The following is a 22,907-nucleotide window of genomic DNA, read 5'->3' as shown; positions in this document are numbered from 1 at the left end:
TGTCGGGAGCTGTAGATTTAAAGTGCTCTTTGGATGTGGAATAAAATGGATTTCACAGGACTAGGGACGGGGGTAACGGCTCATACTTATCAAACAGACAACCTCATTTTCTCTTGGTTCCCTGCCCTGGACTGCAGAACACATTTTGAAGTCAATGTATGCACAGTGAAAAGGAGAATAGATCAGACTTCTGTCTGTAATATGCTTCCAAAGATCACTCTATTTAGTCACTAACAAAAACATGTGATGGTACAACCATGTGTTTTCATCAAGTACTGTGGTAGGAAAATGGTATTCTTTAGTACATGTGCATTAATTGCCATTTCCAAACTTTGTGTTTGGATAGAAATTCATCCATTTAACATATTTCCTCTTAGCATGAGGAGATTGATTGTGCCATATACTGGGCTTGACAAGTTCAAAATCGTTGAGGTGGTTATATTAGCGGGTAACCATTTTAGAAATATTCCAGCAGGGATGGTCAAGGTTGTTCTTTCTCTTTTTATTTCATTATTCATCATTTATGTGACAACATTCCTGTGGAAATCCAATATTCTTCTGACCTGCTTAGTATTCAAAATGATTCACAGCCGAAAATATCTAACATGAATTTCAAGTGACTCTAAAGATTGTGTAATTGGTCTATACTGCACTTTTTCCTCTGTGTTTTGAGGCCATTAAATGATAATAATTTGGTTAAATTTTGAGCATAAATATTTGAAAAACGAATGACTCATTAGAAGTGCCATGATATTTGCATGTTTGTAGAAATTCCTTGTAATATCCAATCCAATAAACAATAGATGCACCAATATAGACATTTTTGGGTGATCCAGATATTTAGATATTTAATTCATGGCTGATGTCCAGTATTATAAATCTAATAATGTTTTTTTTTTTTTACTGTTTAACTGAGTGAAATCCTGTGCTTTAGTGAAATTAAAACATTATAATGTACAGACAAAAGAAAATCATAACTGATTAGTACCATTTAGTATCTAAATGGATACTAAAATTCAACCTTAAATTCATCCAAATTCCATTTAAAGGTCCTTGCACACTGAGTCCGATATTTTAGCACGTTAAAAAATAAATATGACCTCATGTTGTGACAATCACGTTTACACACTGCCTCCGAAACTTTCGTCCGTCATAAAAAAATTCGGATCGGGTTCAATTTACTGCGTTTTTTGCATCTGTAGCAAGCATTTTGAGAGATGTTTTGACAATTCAGAGCCACCATTTGTTCACGGAAATTGGTGGTCTTCTTGGAAATGTGGCTCCAGTATCGCTAGCCTAGCCCTGAACTGAGCCACTGACATCCTGAAGTAACCTTTGAATAGCTCAGGATTATCCCGCAGCTCCTTGTCCTTGATAAGGAGGTGGAACTCTCCTTATTCCTCTCTATGCAATCTCAGGATTGGATGGACCCAATATATTAAATAATACGCTTCGGACTCAGTGTGCAAGGTTTCTGTGTGTGACGAATTTTTAGGATGACGAATACGAAAAAATGCATACGAAAAGACTCAGTGTGCAAGGACATTAAGAATCCAGACCAATATACCATGCAAACTGGTTTATTCAGCTTATCCACTGAGAATTCTTACATTTATATAGCCTGAGGAAGCAGCATAAATCATTTTTCTGTGGTTTGCTTGTATGTTGAAGTAGTTGTTTTGTCCATGATATGGCTCATTGATGTGTAGCAGAACTTTAAAAGCTTGTTGAAAATTGTTGAAAAGGAGACGAACACAAGAGTGGTGTCAGTCTCAGCGTTACTGTGGGACTCTGGGATGCTGGGATGCATGGTCTGATCAGCAGCAGATGGTCGTCAGTTGCAGCTGATGGTGAAGTGGAAGCTGGAGGAACAGCATTGCACTCCTCCTCTGTGCACGATCCAAACAGCCGCTAACATGCTAATGATTAAGTGTGCTGATCCTCTGATGCTCTGCTGCAGGGTGGTATTCCCTTCTCAACAGTGGAATACAGGCCTCTCCATCTGTGAGATCTCCCTTCATTACTGTGTAGTCACTTATGTGTTGTACTGTCTCTTATTAGAAAGTACTATGGTGGTAACATGGTATAGTGATATTATTGGATGGTTGGGGTGTAACAATACCATATGACATTATTGCGATACTCCAAGACATATGATAAAAGATTAACAAAAAATGTACTGTTGATTAAAATGCTAAATATTGATATTACATTGTTGGTGTAAATGAATAGGCTTGGACTTTGTGCTGGAAACCCAATGCATAGGACAACGATGACACCAGAATAACAATATTCATGATTCTGAAGCTGAAAATACAGAATTATTTTAGACAAATATGCTTGCACTCTTTCACTGAGTAGATATGTTTAAAATAATGTAGGCCACTTTTTACTGGTAACATCAGACATTTGGCATTATCAGGACCCACAAATATTCCCCCACTGCATTATTATGCATTATATTCAACATTATATAGAGTGGTTTAATGTAGTACTGACACTAAAACTGTAACTTGAATTTTTTTCTCAATATACACAATATAACTATACACAATATATATTGTCACTATCCACGATACATATTGTTGCATTTTTGTATTGGGATATATTGTGACACAATATATTGTTACACCCCTATTGAATGGTAATAGTATGGCACTTTAATTTCTTTCCCTCGTTACACACCAGAAACCAACTACAGTTCATTTCAGTGTAAGTGCTGATGTCATTAGCAGTAGGACATAGTGTGCCTGAAATTCATGTAAATATTTAAATTGAACTTCTCACTCAAGTTTTATGATGATAACATAAACTGAAGCACTACACCAAGTAAAACTACTGGCCTCAGACATTTAGACACCACTGTACACCACAGTTTATTGGTGTCTGTTATAAACACTATGAATTCTTTGTTGAAAGCTATATAACAGTTACTTCTGGACTACGAAGTGTTTGTGACCGGAAAGTTAATCTATCTTTCAGGAATTAATCTAATCCAGATGTGTTTATGCTGGAACCACCGTTGCCTCGCATCAGTCTAAAGGAAACTATTCGAGGAAAGCTTAACATTTGCCAGAGTGCAATTATCTTATATAGCAGGAGAACAGTTCGGCCAACGAAAGCAGCTGTTGTAAAGCTCTCTGTGGCGTTTCTATAGAAGTCCAAATGCGAGTCAGCACATAGACATAAGTGCTTCGTTCCAGGAGGCCTTTCTAAATTGACAGAGGGTTGACCACTATTACTACCCATAGACCCTGAAACTGACCAACAACCCCAGACTCCATTACAGGAGTCTTTAAAACTGTGTGCATTAGGAAATGTGCCTTTACTGTGTGAATGGGCCTTAGAATCGGTGCAAGAAACCCCAGTACTAAAGAGGGCGATAGTTACTTCCAAATGTCTGTGCCATTAAATAAGATATGTTATTATTCAAATAGGTACCTTAAAACTTCAACAGTTCAGCTAAATTAATCTTGTCCATGGAGTGAGTAGGACATAGGGATGCTCACTTACAACTGGAATTCGGCCTTACCATACAGAAGGTAGTTTATGCTAATGGTCCCCTTGTGGCCCTAGTTGGGTTGCGTTAAAGGATTAGTTCACTTCAAAATAAAAAAATCTGTCATCATTTATTCACCCTCAAGATGTTTCAAACCTGTATGAATTTGTTTCTTCTGTTGAACACAAAATAAGATATTTTGAAGAATGTCGGTAACCAAACAGTTGACTTCCATAGTATTTTTTTTTTCCTACTATGGAAGTCAATGGGATTCATCAACTGTTTGGTTACTGACATTCTTCAAAATATCTTCCTTCGTGTTCAACAGAAGAAAGAAATTCACACAGGTTTGAAACAACTTGAGGGTGAGTAAATGATGACAGAATTTTCATTTTGAAGTGAACTATTCCTTTAAGAATTGTGCTGACACATTTGGGAGTGCATTGAGAGTGCCTACACATTAGGCACTACATCAGGGTAGCCAACCCTGCTCCTGGAGGACTACATTCCCGCAGACTTCGGTTTTGACCCTGCTCCAACACACCTGCCTGTTATTTTTTAAGTTGCCGAGTTGGTTTCAAATCAAGCTGGAAAGCAACAAAGTGATTTGGATGATGCAACTGGACCCACCTCTCTAAAGTTCTCATTGGTCAATGGATGTATATCTCAAAGTGAACTGTAGTTACTCCTGGAGTGTTACTTTCCCCAGTGAAATCGATCATTTTTGCAGCATTCTTGGAAATTGCATCACCTCCCTTAAAGAGCCCTGAAATTGATTTGTATCCTCACATTTCCACGCAAGTTGTAGAACGTAAAGTATATGATTTATGATCAAATGCATTGCGTACTCTGGCCGTATGTGATTCCAACAGAGCTTCAGTTTCAAAACCTAAGAGTTGATGTAGGGCGACCTCATTAGCAGTGATCCCAGACAATAACCCTTGAGTTAAAATGGCAGAATGATGACTTTTGGTTCTTGTGCTGGCCCAAGTCATGCCAGCTCTTTGTAGACTCGCCATAAACCAGTCTCGACTGCTTTTTAGCTATATTTAGCATTCAACTCATCACTTTGTGCAGCGTTTTAAAAAAGCCTTAAAAAGCTCATTATACATTTCCCAAGAAGTACAGATGATTCAAGTTATTTATCCACACAAAGTCCTGATGACTCTCGAGGCCAAGATTTGAATAATTTATGAGGACAAATGCGAAGAAATTGTGCTTAGTTTGTGCTTAGTTCCAACCCCCATTTGCTTTTAAATGAGCAACATAGGATATTCAAATGTCTCTCGATGTCCAAGGGCTCTGTTGTTAATTTACGTTTATAATTAAAATGATTTATAATGCATTCGCTCATTGTAATCCTCTCTTTACCTCAACATTTGGTCTTTTCTGGACACTAGTAATAAAGTTTTGACATTTGAATGACTGTGTTTGGATCTCGAATGCAAGAGTAAAAGAAACTGAGATGAACAAATGTTGAAATATATGAAATATTTAGAATTAAAAAGCTACGGCCCATGTTCATCCACGCAAAAGCAATTTTATTAAGCAATGATGCAGATACCGTATGTTATTAAATTCCTAATCTCTAAACCCAAAGTTCAAGCTAATTTCAGTTCGTCATATTGTGTGATGATGAGAAATCCAGTGCTGATTTGATCCTCTTCCTCCATAGGATCAGCAGTGAGGAACTTCAGCCCATTCCAGTTCTCCACGGAGCCGTCAGATACGCTGGTTGTGCGGGGAGCGCCGGCGCTGCTCAACTGCTCAGTCCACGGCGAATCTCCTGCCAAGATCGAATGGAAGAAAGACGGCTCTTTCCTCAGCCTGGCCTCAGATGATCGCAGGCAGGTCCTGGCCGACGGTTCTCTGCTCATCAGCTCAGTGGTGCACTCTAAACACAATAAACCCGATGAAGGGGTTTACCAGTGCGTGGCCACTATAGACAACCTGGGCACCATCGTTAGCCGTACAGCTAGACTCAATGTAGCAGGTAAGATACGTGGTTTGATACTCCTATATGCACAGCATTCTCACACATACTGCGGAATATATGCACCATATATTGACCCGTGTTGGGCGGTGGTTCTCAACTGGTTTTGCCTCAAGACCAATGTTGTTATAAATGCAAGGACAGTATGACAGCGAAAGAGTCTGTCCTGTCTTCATCCTTCAGTGTTATTGCCTGCAGTGGAGTTCAATAAGTCAGTCAGGGCATCCGCTGATTCAGCATCAGTGTTGTAAATGTCTGAGAGCAGGTACATTTGGCAGTACTGCGGCTGCTGTATTGGGCCCTTTGAGTTGAAATGAAAGTGACCTTGTTTCATTTGCAGGAGGCAAGCTGCAGGGATTATGAGGTGTTTGAGTTGGGTCTTACTCTGAAATTCAATTTGCTGTTGGAGGGAAAAAGGAATGCAATTAAGTTACAAAGCAGAGTTGCCTGTGTAACCTGACTGAAATCTCTCTGAAGGAGTTCTCTGAAAAGTCAGAGACAAATGCTTATTTGACGCAAGTCTTTCCCACGTGGAAGTCTGTTTTGAGTGAACAAGCCCATTATTTCTGAAATGCTGACATGGAGTGCAAGCTGGAGATTTTCATTGGGCTTTTTAGTGAGGTATTCTCAGCTGTGGAACAGATTGGACCAAAGTGTGTGGTTTACTGAAAGTCTGCACTGCTTAAATGGTGTTTCGCTCCCACTACTGGTTTTGGGGATTTTCCCATAGAGATGGAAAATCACAACTTCTTTAATATCGCAAAAGATTCCCCTAGGCAGCAATGGGTAATCTTGCATGTGTCTCCTTTAAACCAAGGGTCTTCACCCTTTTTAGGCCAAGGATCCTTTTGATGGAAAGAGACATTGAGCAGTGTTTCACTGTACAATATTTCAGTATTTAAATATTTTTTATGATACTTGCATTGCAAAGTGATTGAAAAGTAATGTACATACATACATTATTTAGTAGAGTAACATACTTGTATGTAATATTTTGATTTTACTTTACTTTTACTTTAGGAGGGCCAATGGGACATTAAGCGGAATAGCTTTTTAACTTTAGCTTTGGTTCAAAATGAACTTAATATATTAAAAAAGTTCAAATTCATTAGTGAATGGTTAATTCCTTCAAGTTATCTATAGCACATTCGTTGTAGAACTCTGTACTCAAACTTTGCCTAACAAATTGAATTTTTCAATAAGAACCTGACTTGTATTGCGCACATGTTGCAAGATTTATTTAGCTTGTTCATCCATTGTCAAGTCAAGTCAAGTCACATTTATTTACAGAGATAACAGGAAAATAATGCAACAAACTTAAAGGTCCCGTTCTTCGTGATCCCATGTTTCAAACTTTAGTTAGTGTGTAATGTTGTTGTTAGAGTATAAATAATATCTGTAAAATTATAAAGCTCAAAGTTCAATGCCAAGCGAGTTATTTTATTTAACAGAAGTCGCCTACATCGAACGGCCCGTTTGGACTACATCCCTCTACTTCCTTCTTTAATGACGTCAGTAGAACAGTTTTTTGACTAACCTCCGCCCACAGGAATGCTCCCTCAACTCTACTGAAATTCGTTTATGTACTTGCGCACTTCTTATAACTTACTGTGTTTACTCAGCTCTTACGGTGATTTTCTGAAGTAAAACTGACGCTTCATCTTTTGTGTGATGTACAATAAACTTTATTAAACTCATCAGTATATGTTTGATCATCATTCGGACCTGGTCCGAAACAGCAGACTTGTAGGCTATTAATAAATAATGGATACATACAAGCAGACGACAAATACGTTATAATAACCGTAAACTATACTAAACTATACCTGTTCCATATCTATACAGCACTCTGACTCTGTAGGCATTATTGTCCGACTCGAAATAAACACCGTTACTGAGAGTTTCTGATATTATCATCATTCCGTGAGATTAAATTGTCCTGAGAGACTGAGCGCGAGCTCGTGAAGCTCCGCCCCCTGGGTCGTCCAGCAGCAGCTTATTTGCATTTAAAGGGCACACACTAAAACAGCGCGTTTTTCTGAGCCCCAAAAAATGACAATTTAAACATGCTGTAAAAAATGATCTGTTGGGTATTTTGAGCTGAAACTTCACATACACACTCTGGGGACATCAGAGACTTATTTTACATCTTGTGAAAAGGGGCATAATACGGGACCTTTAAGTAAGCTCAGTGATGTTTCATTTTTGTTGTAAAAAGAGCTATTAATCTAGTTCATTTATATATATATAGCCATTCTGGAGAAAACCGTGACGTCATCGTCCAACTCAGTTCAGTTCTCATATAATGGTGTCAATGCAGGCAGATCAATATTATTGTTTAATATTAAATTAAATGTTATATTTAATGTCCCAAACTAAGCAAGCTAAAAGCCAATGGCAACAAAGGCGAAAAAGGCGACAGTGGTAATTTTGTACAATTGTAATTGTGGACCATTGTAATTCTAGATGAGGATGAGTTTCTGTTTTTTCTACCTTAAGGAATTTTAAGAGAAATATCTGTGACAAAGTTGATATTTAAATAACAAATAACAGAGAATGCCATTAAGTCTCTTGAGATTGAAAGAGAAAACTCCTGAGCCATTCAATTTGTGTATATGTGTGTGCTGGTTTGCTACGCTGTCTAGGAGTCAAAGAGAGGAAGATCATCAATAAATCACATACAGCAGCACCATCATCTTCCACAAATGTACAGTATACGTGCATGCACTGGCAACGGATGTCTATGGAGAAACTGGTGTATGCTTGCATATAGTGCATGCTTGTAAAAACAAGCATAAAATGTTTCTACAGAAATGCACTAACACTGGATGTATATAACTGACCATGCATTTTTGGAATGAAATTTTGCATTTTGGTACCCTAAAACGTTTGAAAAACCCATGCCCTAAAAAGAGCAGATTAATTTGTATTACTAGCACAAACAATGTCTGTGGTGTTTTGTTCTGTTTTCAAGTAAGCCAAATGAAAGTCGCCTTGCTTCACTTGCACTCCCTCATTTTATTCTCTTTGAAACAGTGAACCGTTTGCTGTGGCTGACAAGGCGTGTAATAAAAAAAGGTTAATTGTTGCATCTTTGCTGTGGGCTATTACAATGCCATTGCACTGGGAACAGCGTTGCTGCCGCCACAACCTGTGAGACGTCAAAGCAACAGGCACTCAGACAAATGCGAGGGTAATCAAAATGATGGATGGTAGAAAACCGTGTCCGTTCTTCCATCGTCAAGTTTGCTTTCACTTTCCTCTTCTTTTTCTGCTTAACCACACATGCAAACAAATGCCCTTTTTGTGGCACTCAGACAGCGGCCATCACGTACACATTCATTCAGAAGGGGATTAGCCGTGGCTATTTGTATTCGTGAAGCGTCGGTTCGAGATGGCAGGGCAGAGAGCAAGACGTGGGTAATGGGAATTGTCTAGCTCGTGCCGCCTCACAGCACGCACCACACTTTGAACTAAACTCCTCAAGGCGGGCTTGAGGCAGAGTTGTGCAAGCTGTGAAGGAGAACACCTGAAACCTGAACACCTTGTTTGTATGCTCCACTGTTACTCTGCAATAATTTTCTGCATTTATTCCGGTCTCTTAAAATGAGACCAAAATGTTGCTTGGCATTTCAATGGCAGTTGCTCGGTCGGCGCATGACCCCTTTGAAACATGCTAAAAAACTGACATCTTTGCTCATGATCATGCCATCATCTGCTGGTACTCCCCGTAGGGGAGAGATTGATATTGGATACGTATTCGCTACCGGTACTCTCTTTTTTTTTTATCTCACAATCACACAGACTTGATTGTTCTCTCTTGTGCAATTGATCCTATTTGACATTTCTCAACAAGACACCGTTTCCTGGTTCCAGATCAGTAAGCTTTTAGGGTCAGAGTCGAACAGAATTTTTCCGACTTGGAAAAGCCTTTTCTGTGGTGGAAATGCACAGAACAGTTCAAGAATTAGCAGAATTACCAGAACCGTGTCTGCTTAAAAATGGCACAAGTTGTTCAGATGGCCCCTGGTTTGCAGAGTTCTGGTTCTCCGCATAATCAGGGCATGTTTATTGCCATACAAACTGATCCGGGGTCAGGATGTGACGCTAATCCAGGATCTTTCCTAACCCCGCCTGCATATTCCTCATTCACCCTTCTGCATCCCTGTCTTCATGTGACCCCTGCCTGAGTAGAGTTGTGCCGTTCTCCATGCTGTCTGCTGTTCTCTCAATCAATCAGTGTTTAATTTCACACTTCAGCCCTCTGCACAGATCTCACCGGCCCTGCTGGCTGCCGTCCAGCAATGAAATTCAAACAGCTATGAATTTCAAACACCAGTGACACTGGAAACATTCATATTTCAGATGTTTCATTTTGTGCTGGATCCGGTACAATTGTAGTGGTTGCACTCTTTTGGACAGGCTCTGTTGTTGCTTATGTTTGGAAAAGTCTGAATTTCCTATTTAGGAAATGGTGCAACAGTTTCGGCTTGGAAACACTGGTGGAAAATGTTTAGCCTGGCACGATAAAACAAACCTGATGTCACAATTAGAGATGTACACAGTTAATCATTAACAGTTTCATTTTAAATTGCATAAATAATGAAAGTTGGAATATGCCACATGCAATTAAGTGTTGCCCTCTTTTTCTTTATTCTGAACTTTTCCTACTTTTATTCATGAAGAGTTGAAGTGATATGATCTGATAATGTGAGCCAAATTCAAACTTGCAGTGACTGTATTTTCACCATGGTACAGTGTGTCGGAGCACATGCGTTAAAATGCTATGCTAGGCATTGCCCTCTTCACTGGTTATTTGCTCCAGTGTCAGCCTTCAGTTTAAACACTGAATTGAATTGCAGCCTGAGATCATATCTCAGACAATGAATGCTGTCTGAAATTCATTGTGTGCTCATTTGAGTTTGAAATGCTTTATCAGTGCTGCGGTGAAGTATATCGCTGCTCCTCAGATAGGCGCCTTTCTGAGAACATGCACTGTTCTGCTGACATCTGTATTGGTTCATGTGTGTCCTTGTTGTGTATTTATATATTTTAAGGGTATTTTGGTGAAATTAATGGGCTTGGACAGCTTTATTGATCAAATTTAGGAGCTTAGATTCTATTCCTATACTTAAGTATAGGGACACAGAAACCTCCCAGAGAGTAATATTTACTCAACATCCACGCTCAGGAAGAGAACACATATCTGTTGTTTCGTGGTAAAGTTTGGCACAGGATTCCAGTGACCTGAATTGTCATTCACTGTGAGCACTCAGGTATGGCCCGTACTTGAGGCTTTCAGCTGTGCAGCCTGTGCGGTGCATTTTTAGCTTGTGTACAGGTCAACAACATTTGTCCTTGTTGCTATATTCCACCTCTCATACACATAAAAGCATGAGCAAAAGCAAAAGCATAAAAGTCATGCAGAGAGAGTATTAAAGGGAGAAGATGGATCACTTGTAGAAAAATGAATGAGAAACCCACAACACTCAATATGGTGGTTGTAGGGAAAATATGCTTAGCTAGTGCACTAGCTATGAGTAGACCAAACCGAATACAGTGTTTTAGCATGATTTGAGCAAAAAAAAAAAAAAAAGTAATGATGGTATTATTGTCAGATTTGACATATGCTGTTGAAAGTTAATCTTAGCCAGAAGTTTTGCGGTCTTTCCCTATTCAAGTACAAAGGCGCTGTACTTGCTTGGCTAGAAAATAGCTGCCAAAATGCCAGATAACTGACTTGCCTTAAGGGGAGTTTGTCTGGCTTTGTATATTCCATGTGCTGTACAATTCCCATTTGTTATTGTGTTGATCTTGGAATAGATCAATAATATTTAGCTCAGCACCCAGAGCATATTTCAGAAATGGAGTTTGTTGGGAGTTTTTTAAAATCTAAAAACCGATTTCAGTGTCATTGTGCTGACAGTTAGATGTCTACTTGACGGTAATATGAGAGGATGAAAACAGCAGTGCAGCAACAAGCAAGGCCAGTGGCTAACAAAGGCACTCTGATTGTAAGATGTTGCGTTCAACATTACATTTTAGAGCCTCTTGATTCAATAATTAATAATTCTGAAGAAACACACATGGATAGTTGTAGTGAGAAGAAAAATATACAGTAGAAAATATCTAAATGGACTGCATTTATATAGCGCTTTCAACAGACCCATGGCCACCAAAGCGCTTTACAGATTGCCTCACATTCACCAATTCATTCACTCATTCATACACCGATGGCGGTGTATCTACTTTAGTGAATAACAATTTAAGTTCTTTGGGCTTTTGGGCTGTAAATGCTTTGCTAGAATGAGTGACTTTGATTCACAGCGCAATGAATTCTTGTTATATCAAAGAAAACCATCAATCATCTTAATTAAGTATTAGTCTTTTTCATATGGATGTGCCTTTAGTAACAATGGTTTCAAAGCTAACACACTCTCTAAAAACCCACAAATCTCACTTTTTTTAATGAGGTCTGAGATGGTAACAATGGATGACCAACATCAAATGTGTTTTTTTTTTCTAGTTTATATTTCTTTGTTTTGATATTTTTAGTAATTGTGCTTTAATTATCTTGCTGTGCTTTAGCTTACACCAGTGCTTCTCTAGCCTTAGTGTTGAGATAGTGTGCTGCAAAACATTTAGCATTTAGAAAATATTTGTATTAAAAATGTTCAGTCTCTTTCAACCACCAATATGGATCAACCATTTTTTTTAATATATATATATTTTTTATGATAATAATAAATAGCTGCAAGCAGCAATTAAGGGGCAAAGCACTACAGAGGCAAAATGATGAGCAAGCTTGGAAAAGAGCATCAATCCAACTCTAAAAATCAGTAAAAGGCATTTGGAGACGATTTTAAGCAAAAAGGCTGAAAACCCATAAATACAATCACTTTCAATGTGACATAATTGCTTATTACTTTTCACCTTGACACCAAATGATTTCGGTGGGGTCCGTATTGGGTGGCAGTGACATACACCAAGTTTGGTGTCAATATGCCAAAGCTTTGTAGAGATACAGCCTCAGATGCTTTTTTGGCATCATGCTATCAAATTCGTTGATGCGGTAAATGAAAATGGTTTTGTCAACATGAAATCCATAACTTTTGATCCAAGTACAGGTACCCTCAGGTCATAGTTGTTATTACACAAACCAAGTTTGGTCTGAATACGGTTAAGCATTTCAGAGATACACGTCCACTTTGGTGTGTCCTTCATAGAATTCTTTTGCAATTTATTCAAGAATGGTTTGACTAATTAACTTGAATTACATGTTGTTGTGTTGGCATGGTCTGATGATGATCTGGGTGATCTGATCTGCTTGATAAAAATTTAGATAGATTTCAGTCAGGTTTTAGAGCTGGCCATAGCACAGAGTCTGTTCTTCTGAGGGTCTCTAATGACATCCTATGAGGCATTGATTCTGGAAGCTGTGTTGTTTTACTTTTGTTAGATCTTACTGCGGCATTTGATACAGTAAATCATAATATTCTCATTGATCGTTTTAGGGATCAGGTTGGTATTCAGGGCTTAGCCCTGAAATGGTTATCTTCCTATTTGAAAGATAGGACTTTTTCAGTCAGTTTAGGGGATTATTCTTCTTTTGTTGCCCCTCTTGTGTGTGGGGTTCCTCAGGGTTCTATCTTGGGACCAATTTTATTTTTCCCTTTATATGCTTCCTCTATAGGTTCTATTTTTGAGAAATTTGGGATTCACTATCATGTGTATGCAGATGATTCTCAAATTTATTTACCACTGAAACATAAAAGTGCCATCTGAATGTGCATGAATGTTTGACTGAGGTTAAGTGCTGGTTGGCAAATATGAGGATAAGACAGAGATAATTGTATTTGGTAATAAGGGGTGTGTAAAGGATGTTTATGACTGCTTGGGATCTGTCTAGTGTAAGAAACCTTGGTGTCATTTTTCACTCAGAGCTTAATTATGCCTTTGATTTTGATATGGAGAAGGTTGTTCATGCCTTTGGGTCATCCCGTTTGGATTACTTTAATGTGTTGTATCTGGGTGTGACTCAGGCCTAATAATATTTTTAATTATATATTGTAGCTCTTTTCAAGACCTCAAGGTGATGATCATTCTGCACTTTCTCATCAGGTTTTCTGTAGTCAATTGCTGTCTAGAACTTGTAGCATCCGCCCCGACACTATAAGACACTAAAGCTGTGTCTGAAATTGATCAATTGTTTACACAGCAAATGCCCCACAATATGTGTTCTTTCAGAATAGTTCACTAAAAAACCTTTAGAGAATCCTTATCCTATATCTAGCGTTTGTGCGTATACTCTCCCGTTTAGCACTTTTACCTTTGGGATTCATTTATCACTCTTCGTAACTTACCACTTAGTCAAGGCTTCTTATAGATAAGTCTTCGAAAATAAACCGAGTCAATCTGCATAACAAAGCAAATCTAGATGCACTTGGTTCATTGTTTGTACTCCCACAACACATTAAGATTCATCGAGCAGTGCTGTGGAGAGTGAGATTTGATGGTAGACGGCACATCTTTACTGGAGCAGGACTCTTTGGCTCTTTCAACTCTGTGTTGAAGTGTCATTATGCCAAAGGCCTCTCATCTAAAAATTGGCGCTTACAAATCCTGATCGCTCCACTCAAGCTTCTAGCCCAGGGGAAATCTGCTCTTCAACTCAACTGTGATTGAGACGGACACAAGCAACGTCATGCACGTCTGTCCTTCCATCAGATTGACAGACCTTTGAACTGTTTCCGTTTGGATTTTCGTAAGGATCGACACATTCGTTGAAAACATTGATAAGCAGTGACAGTCCTCATGGAATGGACAGTGATTTTTTTTTTTTTTTTTTTGCAGTGTTGGCTAGCCTTAGTATTCAAGTAAGGTCCTAAACGAAGGATGCCTATTACACAATTTTTCTATACTTTACCCCTGACGCCCTGGTACTCCCTCGTAGCTCCCTGTTTCAGGTGGATCATTTTAGGGCCGTGACACACCAAACCGACGGTCGGCCAACGTCTAGCCATCGTTGAGCGTCAGAAGGCTGTTTTTGTCGCCACTAGTTTTTTATGTTGGCTTGGCGTGTCAGGCTTTATAGATCGTTATACACGTTATGCACTTCTCCAGGAAAAGCCCACGCACACACACATCAACCATAGTGAGAGCAAGAGCAACGTCCATCAACGTGCTTCGTTCGGGTTACGGAAGCCGTCGGCAGCGCTGTCATTTTGTTTTTGACCACGAAATCAGTGTGTTTTTGGTCGTCAGGGAAAGATAATCTTGTTCAGCTTCCCAAAGAACCCAGCGTTAAGGGAACAGTGGATGCAATGCGTTTTTGCGGGGCAGCAACGGAGTTGTGAAAGTGTGTTTGTTTGTTCCCGGCATTTCGGTGACGAATGTTTTATAAACAAGGCCCAGTTCAACGCTGGATTTGCAGATCGTTTGAAACTGAAAGATGGAGCGGTTCCCAGCGATAAAAGATCCTGGTCATGAGTCGGAATTGCAGGTGGAAAGTAACATAAAATGTCTGTGTTTTGTTGGCAATCGGCGCGTAAGTGCATATAATGTAAACAACACGAACCTGTAGTGAATCAAAATTTATCCATGGATAGTGTGTGACTCTTTACCTCCAGGAGCTCGGATGTTTTCGGAAAGCTTTGGTTCAGCGTATCTGTCTTTTATAAATCTGATCAAACTAAAGACTCTTCTGAGATATGAAGGATGCAGTACTACTCTACAGGTACTCAAGATTAACATGAGATTGGCAGAAACTGTGTGTTTTATGTGCCCTTTAAGTTTTAGCACGTTCTCAGCTTCTAGCATGTCTTCAGTTTCTGCAAGACTCCAGTCTGTAGGTGGTAAGCTCCTGCTTAGCTCCCTTGTCAGAGCAGATCCAGGCACCACGGTCAACCCTTCAGCCCCAGAATGCCATCTGTCTACAGCCAGCGGATTCCCAGCTTGCTTCCATGCAGTAGCATGGTAGCATTTTCCCCCCGACTGAATGTGCTTGCTTTTTCAACCCCTCATTATTCGAATATTTGGCTTATTTCTGTGTTTTTCAGTTTCCAAACTCTCACTGTAGCATTATTGATTTGTCTCTGCCGTCAGTGAAGTCAAAACAGTTTGAACCCCGGGGTTGATTATTCTGTTAAGTCGCCTTTAGCGGGAGGCTCATTTGTATTTGTGTCAACGCTTTGTCTCGATCCTGGCCACGGTTTCAAAGTGTCACTCAAAACTAATAAAAGATGGGGAGGCAGTCGCCGTTGCCACGTTACTGGATTCTCGTCTTTCTCTCGAGAGCAGCAGGGGAGTGAATGCTTGTAGCAGTAAAGCAGACAGCCGGTTCTCACTCTCTGAATGAAAGAAATCCGGTTTCCGAGTTGGACGTGTCTGCCGGCGCCCGCTTCGAGCAGTTCTTTAAGCAACTACAGCAGAATGATGAGAATGTGTGTTTAAGGCTGCCTTGAACCCTGTGTGCAAGGGCCCTGGGGAACCTTGAGGAAAATCCGCTGCCTGCTAACTAACTTCTGTCAGTATGCAGCGAGTGAAGTGTGTCCAGGATTAGACCGTGAACCCAGGTCAAAAGTGTGCAGCAGTGCTGGAGACGCTACTTGCATGCGATCACATGCACAAAGTTTCACATATTTTAAGTTAGTTAAAGGTAAAGTGTGTTATTTCAGTGCCACTAGCATCACCGAACTGAATTGCTAAATAAAAATGAGTCCAATTCTCACTATAAACTAATTATTAACTATGACTTTTCCCTTAATAAACTCCTAATTACTGCGTATTAGTAAGGTAATCGTTAAGTTTAGGTATTGGGTAGGATTAAGGGATGCAGAATAAGGCATTATTAAGTGCTTTAAGTAGTAATAAGCAGCCAATATCCTAGTAATATGCATGCTGATAAACAACTAAGTAATAGTTGAGAATTGGACCCTAAACTAAAGTGTTAACAAAAAATGACTGTTTTCAAACAGGTTTCCTGAACACTCCCATCATCGGATAGACCCTAAACTAATGTCATTGGTTGAGCCGGTGTTGCTATCCCTTGTGAAAAAGAAGTGCACTTAATTGTATTGAATGTGCACTTGTAGTGTACTTCAAATCTTAAAAGTATGTAAAAAGAAACTGTACTTGCAGACAATATAGTATTAATGTGTAAGTGTACTTAAAGAGAGTCAAAGTACACTTATTTTTTGTGTTGACTAGCTTACTAAAATACATGTAGTGTACTTGATGATTTATAAGTTTAACTGTTGTGTGTTATCCAATATTAAATTTAAAGCTAATGTATTTAAATGTATTGAATTGCAACTTTATCATTATAAATGTGTAATTAATTATGAATATTTAGATACATGACACACAAAATTAAATATAAATTAAAGTATATTTTTGTTTACCATAAATGCTTGGCAGTATAACATATTTCAAAGACTAAATAAGTAATTATGAAATTACATACAGTATAAAGATGCACTTTGGTCCTACTTATCTATCTAATCGCATTTAATATAATACATTCTCATATAATTGTAAAGAACATGCAGTTAAGTGTTCGCAAACTTCGCATTCAGGGAAATCAACTTATGAATTACTTATAATTGTTTATCCAAAAAAAAAAAAAAAGCTTTTAAAAAAACCCTAATAATTGCAACCAAAAAAGTACACACATCACCTTTAAACTACTGTACGTTGCCTTTCTTAAAAAAAACATCCATTTAAAAAAAAAAGAAAAAAAAAAGTTAAAATTAGGTAAAATTTTTAAAATAACAGTCAAAAACATAGTAACTCAAGGTTGGACTTCAATAAATCTAGTTGTTTGGAACTAACCATCTGAACCTGAATGAACTGATTCGCTAAAATCTAACTTCCTAAACAATACTAGTAAGTCCCCCCCACCCCACCACCACCACCACCACCACCAAAAAAATAGTGCAGTGTGTAAAAGTGATTAGCATTGCACCGCCAAAAGTTGCATGTTATTTTGAAAGTATCTGAATACTGAGGGGTAACACTGATCCAGCACTGATGTCTGTACAGTATGGCTGTATAGGAGAGGTGTGAGACGACATTCCTGTGTTTTCTCGGCTCTGAGGGATCCCTGCAGCTGCAGCTTCACACCTCACAGAAGAAACCTGTTCAGACCGGTCAGATATGAAATGACAACACTACAGGGCCTGTTTGAGTGTCAGCGGAGCACCATCACTGAACTGGAGAGGGGCTTTATCACTGGCTAGTGTCAGTCACAGGCTGTCTCACACATGCAGGCGGTCTAATGTATGTGGGCTCTCTATGACACCGGCATCCACGACAGAAACCTCCGATCTTAAAGGCACGTTCACTCCACTGTTCACTGTTAGCGATATCGTGATGTGCGCTCTGTAGTTTTAGCGCTTATTTGCAGGGTGGATTCTGACTGGCTGTCAATGTTTTTATTGTTCATCAGCTGGAAAAAAATCGCAGATGTTGCTATAGATTTGTGAATCTATGTCTTTATCATTATAGTTATTGTCCTTGGTGTGAACGGGCCTTAATTCTTGACTTAAAGTCCCCCTGTGGTGAAAATCAAGCTTTTAATGTTGTTTATATGTCTATGTGGTGTTTTTAATATGCTTTAAGACAAACCATGTGTAAATTCATAAGTCGACACCATTGCTGAGTATTTTCTCCTTAAAACTGCAGTGAACCAAAGACAGTCTCAAACACACGCTTTGAAATCGCTGGTGTTTCTGACGTCACAAACTACCTTGTAACCAATCAGATCAACGTGTGATCGTCAGTGAGTGGATCTCTGAGCTGAGTGAGTGAGTGGAGGCGGGGCTCATTTGCATATTCAGAACCACGTATACTAAATGAGGCAAGAGTGTCGAGTTACATTCAAGATATTTTAAGGCATGACAATTTTTTTTCCAAGGAAAAGATGTTTAAATATGTCATTTTGGTGATTAAAGATGAGTTTTAAGGGATACAATGATTGACTTCAGGGGGACTTTAAGATTTGAAAAAGTTATATTTCCTAAGTGAAATTACGATGGCTACTAAACAGATGAAATAGGATTCTAAGTTAGGAGGATTTTTCTGTAATACAGTGAATATTTTCAGTTAAAACAACTCTATAACCAGAAGGATTCTCAGTTATGGATTATATGCAATATTAACTTTTTCTCAAATGTTCTAATATTTATAAAATGAGAAATGTATACATTAATAATAAACTTACTTGAAATTCCTAAAGAGAAATAAAAATAGAAACAAATCGCCATTGTAAATGTACAGTAGGATCAATGTTCCTGCATAGTCTTTTTTTTTTTTTCAGGGGAAATCAGCAAATATGCAGCGCTTATTCATCTGTGATAGGACTATATGCATTAATAATGTATTATTTAATCATATATGTGTCATTATTTACATGTGAATGGATGATTACTATAATTACATTTATTATGTGAATGTTAGATTTAAAAGTAAATAACAGTTATTTGGTAAAATAATCCTAATAAAATAAGTTAATCTAAGTGAACATAAATATGATTAAATATTAATAAAATAACACACTCATTAAGCACACATATAAATACATATATCTGAATAAATCTATCGATGTGTCTGTATAAACCTTATCATCTTGGCTCATGAATATTAATTAGATGATGAGCCCTAGCCATAAAATATTTATGCGGCTGGCTTTTTTTTTTTTTTTTTTTTTTTTTTTTGCACGACAGTTGAAATTCTTGAATGTAATGATTAATTAATAAAAAAAATAAAAAAATAAATATTAATAATGGTTGCTATACCACTGTGACCCACCCAAAATAAATATAGGAACATTGTGTGGGCAATTTGGAGAAATCTAATGTGAAATATTTGAGTTCACATTGAAATGTCTCACTTTAGATGTGCAGACCTTGGTATTTGAGCACACATTTTAAAACTTTTTTTTTTTTTTTTTGTCTTAAGAGAAAAATCTGTGAAGCAGAGTTCTCCATTTATTGCTATTTAGCCGAAACAACTGTGATATCACAGAGATCTCAGTTGTGACTTGTCTCTCCTATAAGGTTAGTCTCAAATGTCCGATGTTTCTTTGTTTTACTCGTGAATCAAATGTAGATGTATGATAATATCATTCAGAATGAAGCTGTCTGTGGCTCTGTGATTTGCCCAAAGGGAAAAGGAAAGAAAGCACAGGATTCACGCGGCTCTTGTCTTTCACGCTCGTCTCGCACCCTCAGTTTTGCAGGTGTCCGAACTAAAGAGGCGTATTCTTCTCATTGAAGTGAAGAAGAGAAAGGCGATCTGACCGCTGTGTCTGTCACCTCTGGCTCCGAGAGACAGCTCTCCTTCTGCCTCGGCCCGTTCACACTGCGCTGTCACCTCTCATACAAGTGCGATTGGCTGAAGCTCTCAATTACACTTGACAGATTATTGTTCTACGAGCCAATTTGCTGCAGGCCATTAAGAAAGACGCATCCAACAAGTCACGAGCTGAGAAAGACACCTGCTCCCAGTGTGCTCATTTTAGTGATTTGATGGCCTGAAGGGGAAAACAATCGTATTTGGCCTCGACTCTTGGCAACCCAAACACACGAGAACCTCCTACATCAGGACATCATCAAGATCCCAGAAACCATTCAAAGGAGAAACCCTGAATTGAGATATTAAGAATAAGACCCACATATAGCCATAGTACTGTAATTTAATCCTGTTTTGCCAAGACGCCAGTGAGATTAAATATGTAAATTATTTAATTATTTTATAAATAACAAATCACTAATCACTAATCGTGTTCTGGTTTTATGATTTTACACAGACACATAGAATTGTCTCTTATATCTTCATTGTTTTTCCAAGACAGCAATTGTTTTGTCTTGTTTTTTTGTTTTGTTTTGTGTTTATTGTTTTGTTGTGTTTTATTGTTTTGTTGTGTTTTTTTATTGTTTTGTTTTGTTTTGTCTTGTTTTGTTTTGTTTTTTTGTTTTGTTTTTATTGTTTTGTTGTTTTTTATTGTTCTGTTGTGTTTTTTTATTTTTTATTGTTTTGTTTTTATTGTTTTTATTGTTTTTTTTGTGTGTTTTTTTGTTTTGCTTTATCTTTGTTCTGTTTTATTGTTTTGTATTTTTTACTTTTTTTTATATATGCATGATGTAATAATTTCCATCTGCTTCCTGATATTAATTATTGAGGACAAGATCCACGTAGCTTTATAATATTATTATACTTTGAATGTGTTTTCTCAATACACCATTGAGATGAAATGTGTAAATTATTTATTTATTTACCTGTTTATTTATTACTTGCCTCACTTTTCTTCACTTTTTTCTTCACTTTTATAATTGTTTTATAATTTAGGACAAATATATTAAATTATTTTACATTTTTAATTTTTAATTATATTAAGTTGGAGTAATGATGCAGAGACTGTAAGACACATGAGGGTTCTTGACTATGGTTGATTATGCCTTTTATGCATAGAAAAAAAAAAAAAATATATATATATATATATTAGTTAAATAAAAAAAAATGCAAATACTGCAAAGTATATAGTCATTCATGACTATAAAAATGACAGTATTTATAGCTGTTACATTTTCTTCATTTGCTGTTCTGACAAATGGAGTCCTTTGTCAGACCAGACCGCTTAATTTCGTGACCCCTGCGAGTGTGGGACAATAACCAATACAACCCTCATCCGTTCTCCCATTCCAACTTACTGTGGAAGTCTGAGTCCAGACCGACTGACACACAGCAGATCTGCAGATGCTCAAACAGACACAAAGAGCGATGGGTGGGTCACTATTTCTTTAGTGAATCTCTGAGCATCTGTCAGTGCAGAACACATTAATCGGGTTATCTGGTGGGCGTCGGCATCAGCAGGTGATGAGCTCAGCTCTGTCCTCATTGGCTGAAGTCTGAGAGGCTTTGATTGACAGGTGTGTTCAGGGTCTTGTTCTGAGAGGCTTTGATTGACAGGTGTGTTCAGGGTCTTGTTCTGCTCAGTCGAGTCCTGTGGAGGTACGAATCCCCCCGTCTCTGATAAGAGGGAGACACAAGGTCCTGACAACACATTTATCTCCGCTTTGTAATGCGATCGGCCTCTCCCTGCGGTGGAGCGTCTCCCCTGGCAACGACCTCTCGTGAAGGTCAGCGTAGCTGAGAATGGTGAACAAGTCGATCAGGGTAAAATATATCACCGTAATAGTGTAAAACCAAGGTGTTGAGTTTCTTGCTCTTGTGTTTTACAAAAAAAGAAGAAAAAAACTCAAACAAGATTGATAGTGTGACTCTCACTGCTCATGATGTGATGTGAAGGAATCGAATCAAATAGAAGAAACAGTCTACAAATACATTTTTGACAAATAATATCTCTTTTATATTAATTCTTTTGCCAATACAGCAATGAGATTAGATAATAAAATTAGATTATAAAACTGTTTATAACTTAATGTAATAAATAACATAAAATAACATAACATAACATATATAACATAACAACGTAACATAACATAACATATACAGTATAACATAACATATAACAACATATAACATTGCATAACAACATGTAACATAAGATAACAGCATAACATATAACATAAAAACAAATAACAGCAACAACATGTAACAACATGTAACATATATAACATAAAACATATATAATATAACATAGCACAACGCATAACTCAAAGTATTCAACATACACAAGGGTTTATGGCATCAAGTCATGAATCAAATTCTACTTTTTCAAGACAACAATGAAATCTTTTTCATCTCAGTTGTTTCACCAGGACAGCAATGAGATTAAATGTATAAAATAATTGATCTAATAATATAATATAATATAATATAATATAATATAATATAATATAATATAATATAATATAATATAATATAATATAATATAATATAATAATTCAAAATGCATGACTACAAAAAATTATTAATCAAATTCTGCTTTAAGACAATAATGAAATCTCTTTCATATATCAATTGATTAAATGTATAAAATGTATTTATTTATTTATAATATAATATAATTATTATATATAAAACAATGATAGAATTTCAAATAAAAGTAATTATAATATTTTTAAACTGCAGATTTTTCAAGATTCCAGTCTGCTATCAAAAGTAATTTCAATATGAACTCAAACATCGTTCATTGTGTTTTTCCAAGACTGAATTTTCTGAGCTACTATCCACATCGATAAAACATTCCTTACTTTGTGAATTTTTATTTATTTCTCCTATACATTTATAAGAAAAAGCTTAGACAAACATCTTTAAATCTGACAGAGCAATGAGAGCAACACACACATCACTTCACACAACACTCAATAAATAATAACGGGATCCAGCACCAATTATTATTAGTCTGTGTGGTTGATATTCTAGACGTGTCTTAAGGGCATAAAGGACTGG

The 22,907-nt window shown here is 37.5% G+C and overlaps 1 protein-coding gene across 15 annotated transcripts in view; it reads left to right on the top strand.

Moving 5' to 3' along the window:
* The window catches only part of neo1a (neogenin 1a), a 167,662-nt gene that overhangs the window by 57,524 nt on the left and 87,231 nt on the right, over nt 1-22,907 (top strand). For all 15 annotated transcript variants that reach the window (XM_084108445.1, XM_084108458.1, XM_084108453.1 and 12 more), the window contains exon 2: nt 5,175-5,492. In XM_084108445.1, coding sequence (XP_083964571.1) covers nt 5,175-5,492 — 318 coding nt within the window. The remainder of the gene's footprint in view (nt 1-5,174; nt 5,493-22,907) is intronic.

Source organism: Abramis brama, assembly GCF_963993115.1.
Source record: "Abramis brama genome assembly, chromosome: 3".
NCBI lineage: Eukaryota > Metazoa > Chordata > Actinopteri > Cypriniformes > Leuciscidae > Abramis > Abramis brama.
This window is presented reverse-complemented; position numbering and strand designations above follow the sequence as displayed.